Here is a 15,288-nt window from a genome sequence, read left to right as displayed (position 1 = left end):
TCTCTCTCTCTCTCTCTCTCTCTCTCTCTCTCTCTCTCTCTCTCTCTCTCTTCAGTTTTCATCATTTCTGCTGATCCTCCTACCACTCTTTATAGGGTGTTACACAGTGCAATAGAAAAAAAGTCATTCTTAAATATTCTTGGTTTCATGCTTGGGTTTAGATAAATCTCTTCCTGTGCAATGGTAGCCATCTAATATGACAAAACTCTCAGCTCTATCTTTCACCATCTGTAATTAACTTGCTGCCTGTGAAGTGCTTACCCTCTAGACTCTGGGCAGTTTCAATTTTGTCTTTTAATTATACTTTAACATCTAATGCAGAGTTGGTCTGATAACCTAAAATTAAGCTAATAATTCATATTATTACTCCTATCAAAAAGATGATGAAATGCTTTGTACATTAATGTCTAGGGGATACAAAGATGTATATCATCTTATTTAGCCTTTTCTCAACTGGTTAAAATATCATATACTGATTAACTCTTGACCTAATTCTAAGACTTTTTTTCTTATGCTTCCAAGACCTAGAAATCCAAGTTTGAGCTGTGTAGTCTTTCCTCCTAGAAAGGGGTGATTTCATGTTTCCTGGTTGAGGCTGACTTCCCAACTTTTGCCAGGGGAAAATGAGTGATAATGTCCTTCTCTAGTTTTTTGGTTTTTTGGGTTTTTTTGAGGGGGGGGGCAATCAAAGCTCCGCACTCCCTCAACTCATTTCATCTAATCACTCTGTAATTCCAAATCTAACATTAACTGAAGAGGGAGAAGTCAGGATTTCAAAAACCAGGCTGGAAAGTAGGGTCAAAACTCTGTTGATGATAATAATATTTTGGTACTTAAATCAAACCAAAAAAAATAAAAAGCACTCATTGCAACAACAATAACAAAAAGAAAAATGAGAAATAGTGTAAGCATTTCTTTCTACCCACATCTCAGACCTACCCCTTAGCACTGTGGATTAACTGTATAATACTGGAAATGTCCTATGCTTGAGGAGCACTCAAAGCCATTACAGAAAGGTCACATGTATCAGAGAAATATTTTTTTTTCAAGACAGGGTTTCTCTGTATAGCCCTGGCTGTCCTGGAACTCACTTTGTAGACCAGGCTGGCCTCAAACTCAGAAATCTGCTTGCCTCTGCCTCCCGAGTGCTGATATTAAAGGCGTGAGCCATGCCTGGCTCAGAGAAACATTATTATGAAATACATTATGAAAGGGAAGGAAGAATTTATTTAAAGCACATTCATGTACGCAATGATTCAATCAAGCCTAACCTGGAAACTATCATTAGACAGAACAACCCCAGAGATGGAAATAGTCAAGGCAAAAAGAAAAAAAAAAAAATTTGGAACATGCTTCTCCAACTCTGTGCTTCAGAATTCCTTCTACCCACAGGAACTCCAGCATATATTGGTGTCAGACACCAATAACAAGAGGCAAGTTTCCTCTGAAGGGCTTCAGTGAGAAAAAGCAATGAGAATGAAGGCATCCTACTGTCAATTTGACCCTATCTGGAAACTGTTAGGCTTCATATATTAAAGGCATTTTCTGTCTTGGTCCTTCTTATTTCTTAGGACATAATTACACTTTTTGATGTCTGAGCAAACAGAAATTCAGAGTGTGAAACTCACAAATTCATAAGCACAGAAATATTTTGATAAGAGACAAATGCTGAGTTAAAGTCACATAAATCACTCTGTTCTAGTGGCAGCTGAGCAACCACAAAGTGAAGGTGATATGGGAGCATCAATTCAATGATGTGTACTGAATAAATTTCAGCATATATTGTTGGCTGTATTTAGCCATCTTCTAATTTACCTTGTTCCTTTCACCTGGCAATTGAAATTAAAAGACCAATTAAAAAGTTTGTGTGACCATCCGTTTTCCATCTGTACCTAGAGCTAAGGCTGTCTGTCCCACAGCCCTCCATACCCAAATGCCACCAGGAGAGAGCTGGTCTACAAGGAATGCCCTCACTTCTAAGCCAAAAGGGGAGATCACCACTTTTGCTCCAATAACTGTCCAGAGCAGGACCTGCCAGGAGCACACAGGACACAATGACATTGAACAACAGTCAAAGAAAATGCAAAATACAAAAGCTCCTAACCCAAAACATTCAGGAAATCCAGGACACAACGAGAAGACCTAACCTAAGGATAATAGGTATAAAAGAGAGCATAGTTACTGAACTTAAAGGGCCAGCAAACATCGTCAACAAAATTATAGAGGAAAACTACACTAACCTAAAAAAAGAGATGCCCATAATCATAAAAGAAGCCTATAGAATTCCAAATAGATTGGACCAGAAAAGAAATTCCTCCTATCACATAATAATCAAAATGCCAAATGTACAAAATTAAGAAAAGGAATAAGCAATCAAGGTCACGGTCACGTGACATAAAAAGGCAGACCAATAAGAATTACACCAGACTTCTCACTAGAGACTATGAAAGCTAGAAGATACTGGGCAGATGTCATACAGACCGTAAGGGAACACAAATGCAAGCTCAGGCTACTATACCCAGCAAAATTTTCAATTACCATAAATGGAGAAACCAAGATACTCCGTGACAAAAACAAAATCTCTCCATATATCCTGTCCTACAAAGGAAAATAAATAGAAAATTTCATCAAAAGGAGGGAAACTATACCCTAGGAAAAAAAAACAAGAAAGTAATCTTCCTTCAACAAACCCAAAAGAAGATAGCCACACAAACATAATTCAAGAAAAATAACAGGAAGCAACAATCACTTTTTTAAAATAACTCTTAAAAATCAATGGACTCAATTGTCCAATAAAGAGACATAGACTATCAGACTGGATAAATAAGCAGGACCCAGCATTTTGCTGCATTCAGGAGACACATGTCAGTGACAAAGAACCACTATCTCACAGTAAAAGGCTGGAAAATAACTTTCCAGCAAATGGTCCCAAGAAACAAGCTGGAGTAGCCATTCTAATATTAATAAAATTGATTTTCAACCAAATTATCAAAAAAGATAAGGAAGGTCACTTCACATTCATCAAAGGAAAAATCTACCAAGGTGAACTCTTAATTCTGAACAACTATGCTCCAAATACAATGGCACCCACATTTATAAAAGAAACATTACTAAAGCTCAGATCACACATTGCACCTCAAACAATAATAGTGGGAGACTTCAAGAGAACACTCTCATCAATGAACAAATGATAGAAACAGAAGTAAACAAAGACAAGGTGAAACTAACAGAAGATATGAACCAAATGGATTTTATATATATATATATATATATATATATATATATATATATATATATATATATATATGACATTTTATCCTAAAACAAAAGAATATACCTTCCTCTCAGCACCTCATGGTACCTTCTCTAAAACTGACCATATAATTGGTCAGAAAACAGGCCTCAACAGGTACAAAAACATAGAAATGATCCCATGTATCCTATCAGATCACCACGGATTAAGACTGGTATTCAATAAAAACGAAAACAACAGAAAGCCCACATACACATCGAAGCTGAACAATGTTCTACCTAAAGATAACTTGGTCATGGAAGAAACAAAGAAATTACAGACTTTTTACAAATTGATGAAAATGAAGGCACAACATATCTAAACTTATGGGACACAATGAAAGCAGTCCTAAGAGGAAAACTAATAGCTGTGAGTGCCCACCAAAAAAGAAACTGGAGAGAGCATACACCAGCAAATGGACAGCACACCTGAAAGCTCTAGAAGAAAAAGAAGCAAATACACCCAAGAGGAGTAGATGTCAGGAAATAATCAAACTCAGGACTGAAATTAACCAAGTAGAAGCAAAAAGAATTATAAAAAGAATCAACAAAACTCAGAGGGGGTTCTTTGAGAATATCAACAAGATAGACAAACCCTTTGCCAGTCTAACCACAGGGTACAGAGACAGTATCCAAATTAATAAAATCAGAAATGAAAAGGGAGGCATAACAACAGAAACTGACACCCTTTTTATGTGTCATGGGCTCTGTTAGCCTGTCTTGTTTTGAGCCCCCTACAAAGCAGAAGTGGTCCTTAAATGTTTCTTCTCCTGCCCCCACTTCCAGGTGTGAGCTGCTTCTCTTGGCTCAAAAATCACACCTTCACTCTAGTGTACCCAAATTGCATTAAAATGTTCCTAATTCTTGATCCCCTATTAAACAGGCCAATGACTTAATATTGTGAATATACTAGAATGACACTGAACCATGGATTCTTCTTAATTCCTCAAGAAACATCTCAAGTTCTATAAACAAACTCTTTACAGAAAGGATTTATGGAAGAAAATTCAAGGAGGGAATAAAGAACCACAAAATCTAAGATTTAGGTAGAAGCTCAATGGTTGCCAGTTGTAATTTTATCTCTCACCTACATTTAAAATTATTATAGTTTTCCCATTAAATAGTTAAATGTTATCTGAAGAACAGTAATGATGAGGACTTTAATAGCACTGAAGGCATTTGTTCCATTAGTATAATGACTATAATTTTAACTTTCTTTTTCCTTTTTAAAATTTATTTATTTTACATTCTAATGTCAGTTTCTCTTCAATCCTCTCCTCCCAGTATCCTCCTTTTCTTGTGTCACCACATACACTCTCCTCCTTTTCTCTTCAGCAAAAAGGTAGGCCTCCCATGAATATCAACCAGCCATAGTATCTCAAGTGGCAGTATAACCAGGTATCTCCTCTCTATTAAGGCTGGACAATGAAACAAAGTAGGGGGAAGGGTCCCAGAGCTAGAGAAAGTTGCTGCTCCCACTGTTATGATCAAGTTACACGACTGGAATATGTGTGCAGAGGACCAAGATTAGTCTCAGGCCAGCATTCTCTTTGATGGGCCAGTTTCTGTGAGCCCGTATGAACTGAAATTAATTGATATTGTGGGTTTTCTGTCAAAGTCTTCTTTCCAGCTAGATTACTTCAGAAATCTAATCACTCCAACATTGTTGTCATTGCTTTTGGCACGTTTTAGGTAATTTCCAACTCTGTCCCTTTTCATGTAGTGTGAAATAAACACCACGCATTTCATGTCTCCTAAGTCTTTCATATTTATCATGCAAGGTACCACTGTGAGTGTTAATGGAACAATAAGAAGACTCCCTTAGTTGTGTCTTTGAGGTAAAAGGTGATGGAAGAAGGACAAAAAATTCGAAATAAAGCATTTTCTGGACTACTAGACCACCCACAGTATGGGAGAATTTAAAGAGGAAGTCTCCTAGTGGGAAGGCAGGTGTAGGAGGGAGGGAATCATATCAAGATTAGCATATGACAAAGCCAGTAAGCAGAGAAACCCCTCCTCTGAAGGCAACCTGTTAACAAAACACAGCATGTACAAAATAAGTCCCTGGGAAAAGGAAGGCAATGACCTGTAAAGGGACTTGGCACTGTGGGTCTAAGGATTTGAGCCTGAGAGCTTCCTGGACCACTAGCCTATGGTCATGTTCAGGACTGCCTTTCTTCTTCTTAATAATCTGTCTATTACTATATCCATGTGCCATGGTAAAATTATCTATTCCAGGAGAAAAGAACCTGTACATCTCAGTGAGTGTGTTCTAGGTTTGGATCCACGTCTTTAGCAGAAGAGCTTTCTGTATCAAAAGACTTTCCTGAGAGTCAGCCTGAGAATCCATGCTGCACACCTGAGTTTACACTGTCATAAGCCCTTCACAACCAACAGGTAGGACCTTGGTGGAGCTTCTAAAACAGGGAGTTTAAAATTTCTTGAAAGGAAAACAGAAGAAAACATGCCAGGAAGATAATCAAGAATGATTCCCAACTAAAGAAATGCCAATTGTTTAAAGGAACTATGTGTTTCAAAGATTATAATCACATAATTCCAGCATTTAGAGGCTTGGACAGCAGACATGGAAGGTACAGTGCGATTTTTCCCACAAGGTAAAAAAGGAAAATGAAACAAGCAAACAAACAAAACACCAAAAGCCTGACTATGCTACTGGGCTGGGTAAAGAAGGTTGAGGTCCCCTTTTGACTGTTATACTCTATGATATTTTGAACTATGATGTCCTCCTGTCTCAGTTTCTACAGCTGCAGAATCTTGGCATAGTGGGTATCTTAATATCAATGAGTAACCAGAATCAGTAGGAGAGTTAAGCACAGAATGGGTACATTAAAATAATTAGATGCCATGTATTCTTGTCAGTCATATTTTCAGAGGTATGCTATGATTGATGTAAGTATGTGAAGAGTACCCTAAAGAGACTTCAAGGGCAATCCTCTCTATAACCCTCTTAATATGGTCCAAACACATCAGGAAAAGGTGATGCTTGTTAGAAGTAAGATAACTGGGCTCAATGTTAGGAGCCATTCCTGGTAGTTCCATGGATTAGCTCTCTGCCCTATATGTAACTTTTTGAACTGTCCATGCTCCCGGATCCAAAGTCTCATACACTTGACAAAACTGAAGTTTTGATCTGTTTGCATGCTTTTGACCATAAACTTTTAACTAGTGGGTAAGTGATTAAATGGCCCACAGGCTTAAAAAAAAAAAATCAGTCCTCCTCTTCTATTTCCTCTTCTTTGTCTTTCTCTTCCCCTTCTTCAATTTTCCTCCCCCTTCCTCTTCTTCTTCCTCTTCCTTTTCCTCTTCCTCCTCATTCTTCTCTTTCTTTCTCTCCTTTTATGCCTGCATGCTTGACCCTGTCTTCCTTCTTCTCTCTATCTTGGTCTCAGAATAAATGATATTTATAGCATCTTATAGATCTTGTTAGTCTTGTGCTTTAAGTTAGTCTTGTGCTTTAAGTTAGTTAGTCACACACAGTCCTCAGTTTTCATTATACCTCTCAGATTAAATGATTAGATCTTTCTATGTTGAAGTCACTGTGAGAAAGAACAAAAGAAGCTGTCGGAAAAAGCATATCAAAGGAAATATGTAATTTGCACCTAAGGTATAGACAGGGTCACATATAGGCCACCTTTCATAGGCCTCACTTCTGTTGAGGCACACCACAGTCCAGCGTTGAACTGACCAAAAGTCTAGAATCCTGTCATAGTTTCAGAATATTGCAAGAGGAATAGAACCATGTTTTTGATTACAGGAGAGTGTTGTATGAGATCATGTTATAGGGATATATGTATATTCCCTCTATTCACTTATCAAACAATTACTACATATGGTAGATTCTGATTTCATAGGGTACTTGGATATGGTTCTATTAGGAAGTTTTGTCCTGGCACAGTGCAATAAAAAAATCATATAACAAGACATTTTAATATCCAACTGCCTTCATATGAGATTATCATCATTATTTTTAAATGGTATAGTTTATGTTCATTCTCAATCATTTTATATCCACTAGATCTACCTTCTTTCCATTGTATTCATATCTTTATTGAATGCTCATAATCAGAAATATATCATGAAAATCTACATACTATAAATATCTAAAAAAGATGAGAAGCAAGGTCTCTATAATTCTATTTTATTGAGGATTCCACCAGCAAACAAGCCCAGATATCAATGAACTGCAAGCCCAGATATCAATGAACTGCAGCTTTCAAAAGACACTTGAGTTAATTTATGTATGTGAAGTCAGGGAACAATGCCCTCTAAGGATGTGTGAGTTTTATAACTAACTTTAATAATTCTAAGAAAGAAAAGAAATAATAGAATTTTATTTGCCAAATAGTCATACTATTTGGCCACGTAAAATACTCTAGTTTTTGCCATTTCTGAGAGGCAAATATCACAGCTTAGTAGTAAGCTATAATAAAAAGAATTGATGCCTCTAAGAAAATTATACTCTTAAAAGTGAGTTCCTGCTCCCCAGAGAAATATCTTCCACACTATATTTATGTCAAATACGTAATGAGTCTGAGGAAAGGAAGAGGTAGAAGAGAAAGGGGAGAGGAAAAATGAAGAAGGGAAAGAGGAAGGCAAAGAGAAGGAAACAGAAGAGGCAGACTGATTTTTTTTTTTTTAAGCCCATGGGCCATTCAATCATCTGCTTATCACCGGTTTAAAAGTTTATGGCCAAAACCATGCAAACATATCAAAACTTCAGGTGTGTCATGTGTATGAGACTGTCTTTGGATCCTGGAGCATGGACAACAAGTGTTTGTACATTACAAGCCCCATTGAGCAGCAGCATAGCAGCAAAGATGACAGAATACATATAGCAAGTATTTGTATAAATTAAGATCTTCTTCTGAACTTTTATACTTAATGCATTTCTTCATGGAAGAAATAACAAAGGATTACCATAGCACAGTCAAGACAAATTAAAATCAATGAGTTTAGACTTCAATGGCAAATTAACACAGGCCCAAAATACCAATTATGGTTATAAAGGTGAAGTAGAAGGAGTTTAGGGTGATGCTGTCTAGACATGAGTCTATGCATGGTACTGAAGAACAACATAAGCCAGCCCTTTAGGTATGGCTGGCCTTTTGGCTTTATGCCACCAACACTCACCATTCTGGGAGAGCAAAATAGCCAGAAAATTCTGAGAAGAGAAATTGAGGTAGAGCAAGAGGGTGGGGGCTTGTGCTGTCATGAAACTCAGCATGATGATTTCCTTGGATGGAGCTGTATCTGTGTAGATAGCAGAAGATGAGAGGTCTGTGTTCTTGGTCACTGAGTATGGTTCTTGAAACATGTATGTAACAGAGGTGCCAGAATCAAAAAGAGCTGAAATCTCTGTAAAAGAGAAGACAAGGGAGCATACTTTCAAACACTTAGTCAGTTACTCTGCATAGCTCTAGTGCCTGTTCTTTGATTTCTTTTCATCCACCACTGGTTGAGGACTGTTATATAGGTCTACATGTGTAAAACTATAACTCATTTTCAACCATGCCAGAGATCTGAGTAGGAATTATATATCACCTGAATATGTGGGATTACAAAGACTGAGGTTCCAAATTATGCAATTTGTAGAGAAGGCTGACTACCTGGACAATCCCTTAACTCCTTATAACTTTGAAGCATTTATCTTTAGCTTTATGGTCCCAAACCATCTGACAGACCTTAAGTGATGCAGGGATTGTGAAGGACTAGCTTACCCTGATTTGTAGAGCTTAACAGTAGACCATCTGTCTTAGTCAGGGTTTCTATTCTGTTACACACATCATGATCAAGAAGCAGTTGGGTTAGAAAGGGTTTATTCAGCTTACACTTTCCACATTGCTGTTGATCACCAAAGGATGTCAGGACTGGAACTCAAACAGGTCAGGAAGCAGAAGCTGATGCAGAGGCCATGGAGGGATGTTACTTACTGACTTGCTTTCCATGGCTTGCTCAGCCTGCTCTCTTATAGAACCCAAGACTCCCAGCCCAGAGATGGCACCACCCACAAAGGGCCTTTCTCCCTTGATCACTAATTGAGAAAATGCCCCATAGCTGGATCTTATAGAGGCATTTCCCCAACTGAAGCTCCTTTCTCTGTGATAACTCCAGCCTGTGTCAAGTTGACATTCAAAACCAGCCAGTACACCATCCCACCTGTGTTTGTCCTTTTTTGGATAATCCTTTTGTTTTCAGATGAATTAGGGCATTTCTTTCCCAGTGTCTACCTTACCACAACTGAAGCAACTCTGTCTAAAGGTAGTGATGCTCAATGTCTTTCTTAAAGTGGAATGGGGATACTGTCGGGAGCATGTATGTCAAATGAACTTTAATAATGAAATAATATTAAATGCCATATTCTGTTGATCTCTAATGCCTTTAAAGACTATCTATATACATATAGCATAACTAAATTATCCAACATTGATTATTCTCAGCTACTTATTATTTAAATAATCTTGAAAACACTTGTTGTCATTAACTAAATTAGAATCTAATGTGACCATGTGTTTCACTATCTCACTGTTAAGTTTCATTACTTAATCATCATAAATGATTGCTATAGGAGTTATTAAAAGATTGGGTCTGAGCCTTGTATTCTTAAATGAATTGCATAGGCACAATGCCTATCCTAGAGTAATAATATTAATTTTAATTATATTGTATCCATATACAAAGACGTATACCAATGAAAACATTAAATCTGTATATATATATATAATTCTATACCAATGTAAGAAATTAGAACTTCAATTTTACATAAAATATAAATATTTTGTTCAATGTAAGAAAATGGCTATACAATATTTTATTTAAGAGTAAATTTAACTTCCTATCCCTAAGTTTCTATGATATTACTATATCCATCTTTTCTTTTCTATCCCCCCTTCCTTTACCTATGAAAGAAGGACAAAGAAGAAGAAAGGAAAAGTAGAAATCCCTGAGTCTAAACTATTTAATTTCTTCCTTGTCCAAAGCTGCAACATTTGCAAATTATTCCTTTAAATGAGAACATATCAAGCCGGAGAGATGGCTTAGTGGTTAAGAGCACTGACTGCTCTTCTAGAGGCCCTGAGTTCAATTCCCAGCAACCACATGGTGGCTTACAGCCATCTGTAATGGGATCCAATACCCTCTTCTGATGTGTCTAACTACAGCTACAGTTTACTCATATACATGAAATAAATAAATAATTTTAAAAATGAGATCATATCTATAATTCATAAAAGAAGCAGAACCATCCATTCATCTCTTAGGGACTGAGATGATGATCTCGTTTTGCTCCCTACTTGCAGAATTTGGGCAAAGAATTCCTTTAAGGGGACCTAATAGGAAATAGACAAGCTGGTTTTTCAAAGGAAGGCTGGCTGGCATCATTTGCTGTCCAGTCTCTATGTGTTGAGAAAGTTCATGGCTTGACTGAAGCCCTGACTTTAACAATCTAAAAGGGTGGGTGGATAAACCTGCGGTTCTGGAAATGTCCTGGAAGCAAATCTTTAGAGGAAACAGCTTTAATGTAGCCACCACCTCTCCTTTGGGTCTGGGACAACCCCAGTGCACTGGAACAACAAATTCCTCTCCCAGGTAAGCTAAGGCTCCCCAGAGTCTAACAATGAAAAGGAAGCCAAGGATTGAGAGGGTAAAGGTAATTGCACTGATGCCGGAGGACCTGAATTCAATCCCTGAGGCCACATGGTAGAATGAAAAAAGATAGCCCTGAAAGTTGTCCTCTCCCCATACATGTGCCCTGGCATGCTCAAAAACAGACACACACATACACACACACACACACGCGCACACACACACACACACACACACACACACACATGCTCATAGAAAAAGATGAATAAATAAATTTAATTGAAATTTGGTAAAATAAATAATGGAACCATGTAACAGCACAATTTTACAACAAATAGAAAAATTAACTCAAAAAGTCAAAACATCATCAATAGGAGACATAAAATTATAATATAGCTAGAAGAAATTATAGGTACAAGTTTTTACCTCCTTGAATTCATCAATTATTTATAATTTATAAAATAAAAGTAGAAGCAATAAAGGAAAGCTAAATTGAGCTCTATTAGAATAAAGGAGATTTCTGTTTCAAATGATAAAATGACAACTCTGAGAATAAAACCCATAGAATGGGAAGATACATTTGCTGATTATAGTTTATAAGGGGCATATATTCAGAAAACAGAAGAAAAAACACAACTGAATTGCAATGAGAATAAAATCCTGCAACACTTTCAAATATGCAGGTATTAAAAAAACATTGAAATAAATGTAATGATGTGAAAGAATGTTTAGTATGACTAATCATTAGATATGAGCAAGTCAGAGCCATAGTATGGTACCAATTCCTATAATAGTATGTCTGCTGTAAGACAAGTATACAATAATGGGTGTGTGAGACTACAAAAATACTGTAGCGAGCAGAAATTTATGGTGAGAATGGAATATCTGCAGCACACTTTGAAAAACACTTTGGCAGTTCTGCGAGAGATGAGCCATAGAGTAGCCACATTACTGACCTGGTAAATGCACTTATTACCAAACAATCTTTGTGACCCAAATTTTATTCACAGTGCTACACAATGCTGAAAAAACAAAACAAAACAAACAAACAAACACAAGCACCCACAAAGCTGCAGGACCACTGACTTGTTCCAACCTGAAGGTCTAGGTTCAGCTCATGATGGCTCTCGGAGCTTTTCTGCTGCATAGACCAATGCTCACAGCAGCATTCCTCAGGAACCCATGGAACAAGGGTTTGCCAGCCAGAAAGAGCCAGTTCTGTTGCATATCAAAGCACAAAGCTCCTGAGTACTTGGTATATAAATGTACCTGCTCTGCCTTTCAAAGCCCACAGTAGCATCCTTGCCCTTTGGTCCCTTTTCCCACCTCCACTATCCTACTTCCCAGTCTATTCCAGATTGCAAAAACAAAACCCATCCCACATCCAAATCCTCACATCCACAGGAGGCTTAGAAGTGTACACCCATTGATCTAAAAAGCATATTTAAAATAAATTTGTGTGTGTGTGTGTGTGTGTGTGTGTGTGTGTGTGTGTGTGTGTTTTATCCATGGATCTAAGGAAACTAGGACTGTGGCTGGTAGAGCAGTCTGCCTGGAGCTTAAAGTGGAGTAGTAGAAACTAAGTGCTATGTGAAAGCCAAAAATCCACTCTTAATTTAGGAATGCTCAGATGGTATATACACACAGAAATGATGAAAGACTAGGAGGAGGGGTGAATTGATTTCTCAGGGAGCTGAGCCTTGTCACTCCAGCACTAGGTACTAAAACAAAGGAACACAGTCACTGCCTGGGAGAGCCTCAGCTTATAGATGCTGGGAACTCCAGCTGTGCAGAAAGGCTGACTGGTTCCCTGAGTACTAGGAGGAAGGAGAAACAGACAATGAAGCCTTCTGTCTCCAGCCAGCAAAGTATCAAAAGATAGCTTTAAAAATTCTTGATTTAACCATTTTTTAAAGGGTACTAGGGAGTATAATAGTGTTTAAATATTCTTAAATATACAGATGTTAAACTCCACAGACTAGAGAAGTTAGGGGAGAGTTGACATTATATAAATAATGTAAGCCTTGATCTCACATAGGTCATGCCAGGAGACAGGGGAAGCCTTGTCTCAACAGTTAATACTTGCTTAGATTGCTTTCAATTGTTTTGGTAATCAAGAGAGTGTGGTTATAAGTTTGCTGGTTATGTGAAAGTTCCTCTGGGAGACGACAGCTCAAGCTGCATCCTTGATGAATTCTAGTTACTGGACAGAGGACTTGCTATTTTTGGAAAAAGTCTCTGTATTCATGTTGACAGGAAAGGAGGATACGCTCTGGACCCCTTCCAAAGTAATATGCATCAGATATGACAGGGGAAGTACACCTGAAGATCTCCAAAATTTTGAGAAAATCAAACAAGGCAGAGAATTTCTTGTTGACCATATTCAGCAGGAAGAATCTACAGAGAGATGTCAGCCCAATATCCTGGGTTTGAGTGGCTGCTTGCCAGTGGTTATTTTACAAATTATAGACAGGTTGTCATTTTATGGGATAATTTGGAAATGGTCATAATTTTGAACAGGGAGGAAATAGATGGGAGGGATTACTAAATTATATTCTTGAACAATACATTGTATAGCCATAATTTTAATTGGTATAAATCTTTATAATTGATACAAATTGAAGTTATAATTTCTTATAACGGTACAGAATTTATATTAATTCAGATTTAGGTTTTCATTAGGGTGAATCTATATACCAATACAAAATTTGAAATTAATGGCTACTCTTATATAAGCATTGTGCCTATACAAGTTATTTAAGAATACAAACCTTTAAGCCGGGCGTGGTGGCGCACGCCTTTAATCCCAGCACTCAGGAGGCAGAGGCAGGCGGATTTCTGAGTTCGAGGCCAGCCTGGTCTACAGAGTGAGTTCCAGGACAGCCAGGGCTATACAGAGAAACCCTGTCTCGAAAAACCAAAAAAAAAAAAAAAAAAAAAAGAATACAAACCTTTGACTCAGTCCTTCTAAATATCTGTTTTCAAACTGTTTAACATGATTAAACAACACAAGTTAAGGGCCAGACAGCAAACCTATGGTTATATTAGATTTTGATTTAATTATAGTAAAGTATTTTTAGTTTACTCAAATAGAAATGTCTAAGAGTGTTAAGGTTTAAGAATTCAGAGATATTTTACTTAGTTAGCCTTCAAAAATATCATAAATACACCGAATGTGACATTCAATGTTATTTCGTTATTAAGGATCATTTAACCATGAGACATGTCTGCATCCAACAGCTTCTCCATTCCCCTTCGAAGAAGAATCAAGCATCTTTACCTCCAGGCAAGGCTGCTTATTGTGGCAATGCAGCTACTAGACAGAGGTTGCTTATATCATCTGCAGAAAGTATACTGTCCAAAAGGGCAAACATAGGTGGGCTAGTCAACTACTAAGCCCCGAATAAAACACAGTAAGCAAGATGTTCATATTTCTGGCCTCACAAAAGGTCTTCCATATTGTTCTGGTCCAGAAGGCTTAAGACAGATGCCTTCAGTATAAGAAATTAGGTGTTGTCCAGGTAGTCAGCTGTCTCTATAATTGTTTAAATTTTAGAAGCTATGCTTGGTGCTTCCTATATACTCAGGTGATATTTACTTTTTTTCTCAGATTTCTGACTAAGACTAACTATAGTCTTATAAACAAATTCAGGTTATTTCGTATTGAGAGTATAAGACATAGAGTATAAGACATGTTTTTCAGATGGTGTTACAGGCTAAAATCAAACCATAATTGAGGAATAAAATTATGACTCTTTAAGATATTAATGATGGTAGAGTATTATATCTAACTGAGAAATATGATGGGGTAGATGTTAATTATATATCATATTTCATAATTTACATGATTATAGTTTCATTCTATTTATGTCTGAGAGAATGAGAGAAGTCTTTTTGTTTGTTTGTTTTTGCTTTTTTTTTAAAGTGGGACAGAAATGGTGAGATGGAGGGAGGTAATTCTGATGCTCTGATTGGGAATCTGTGTATGAATGCTGAAGTTCCTATTCCTCAGTTGGTTCTTGATCAACCCATAAAGATGTTAGTGGCCTATGGTTGGGCAGAAGAGGCAGGCTTCCAGGTTCCCCCAAGCAGGCTAGCAGATGCATGAGTAAGAAAAGGGAATTCACCATGCTTCAGAGGGAAAGAGAGCCACCAGCCATTTGAGATCTCAAATGCAGTGGTCATTGGTCACTTCACTGAATGAGCCTTGGGTAGCAGGCAGGAGATTAGAGACACAACTAAGCTAGGGGCAGATTTAGGGTCCTGAAAAAGGAGAAGGTAACAGGGCAACTAAGTTGAGGGCAGAATTGGAGGTATTGCGCTGGGAGTGAAGATAAGGGCATGTTAGCCAGGAGAGGCCTAGTAGTGTCCAACAATTGATCTTTTTTTTTTTTT

At 37.5% G+C, this 15,288-nt stretch overlaps 1 protein-coding gene across 2 annotated transcripts in view; it reads right to left on the bottom strand.

Annotated features, from left to right (window-relative positions):
- LOC110335694 (contactin-associated protein like 5-3) overlaps positions 1-15,288 on the bottom strand; it is a 514,066-nt gene that overhangs the window by 75,066 nt on the left and 423,712 nt on the right. For both annotated transcript variants that reach the window (XM_029531381.1, XM_021217999.1), the window contains one exon: positions 8,443-8,667. In XM_029531381.1, coding sequence (XP_029387241.1) covers positions 8,443-8,667 — 225 coding nt within the window. The remainder of the gene's footprint in view (positions 1-8,442; positions 8,668-15,288) is intronic.

This window comes from Mus pahari, chromosome 18, assembly GCF_900095145.1.
Source record: "Mus pahari chromosome 18, PAHARI_EIJ_v1.1, whole genome shotgun sequence".
NCBI lineage: Eukaryota > Metazoa > Chordata > Mammalia > Rodentia > Muridae > Mus > Mus pahari.
Note: the sequence above shows the minus strand (reverse complement) of the source record. Positions and strands in the feature narration are given on the sequence as shown.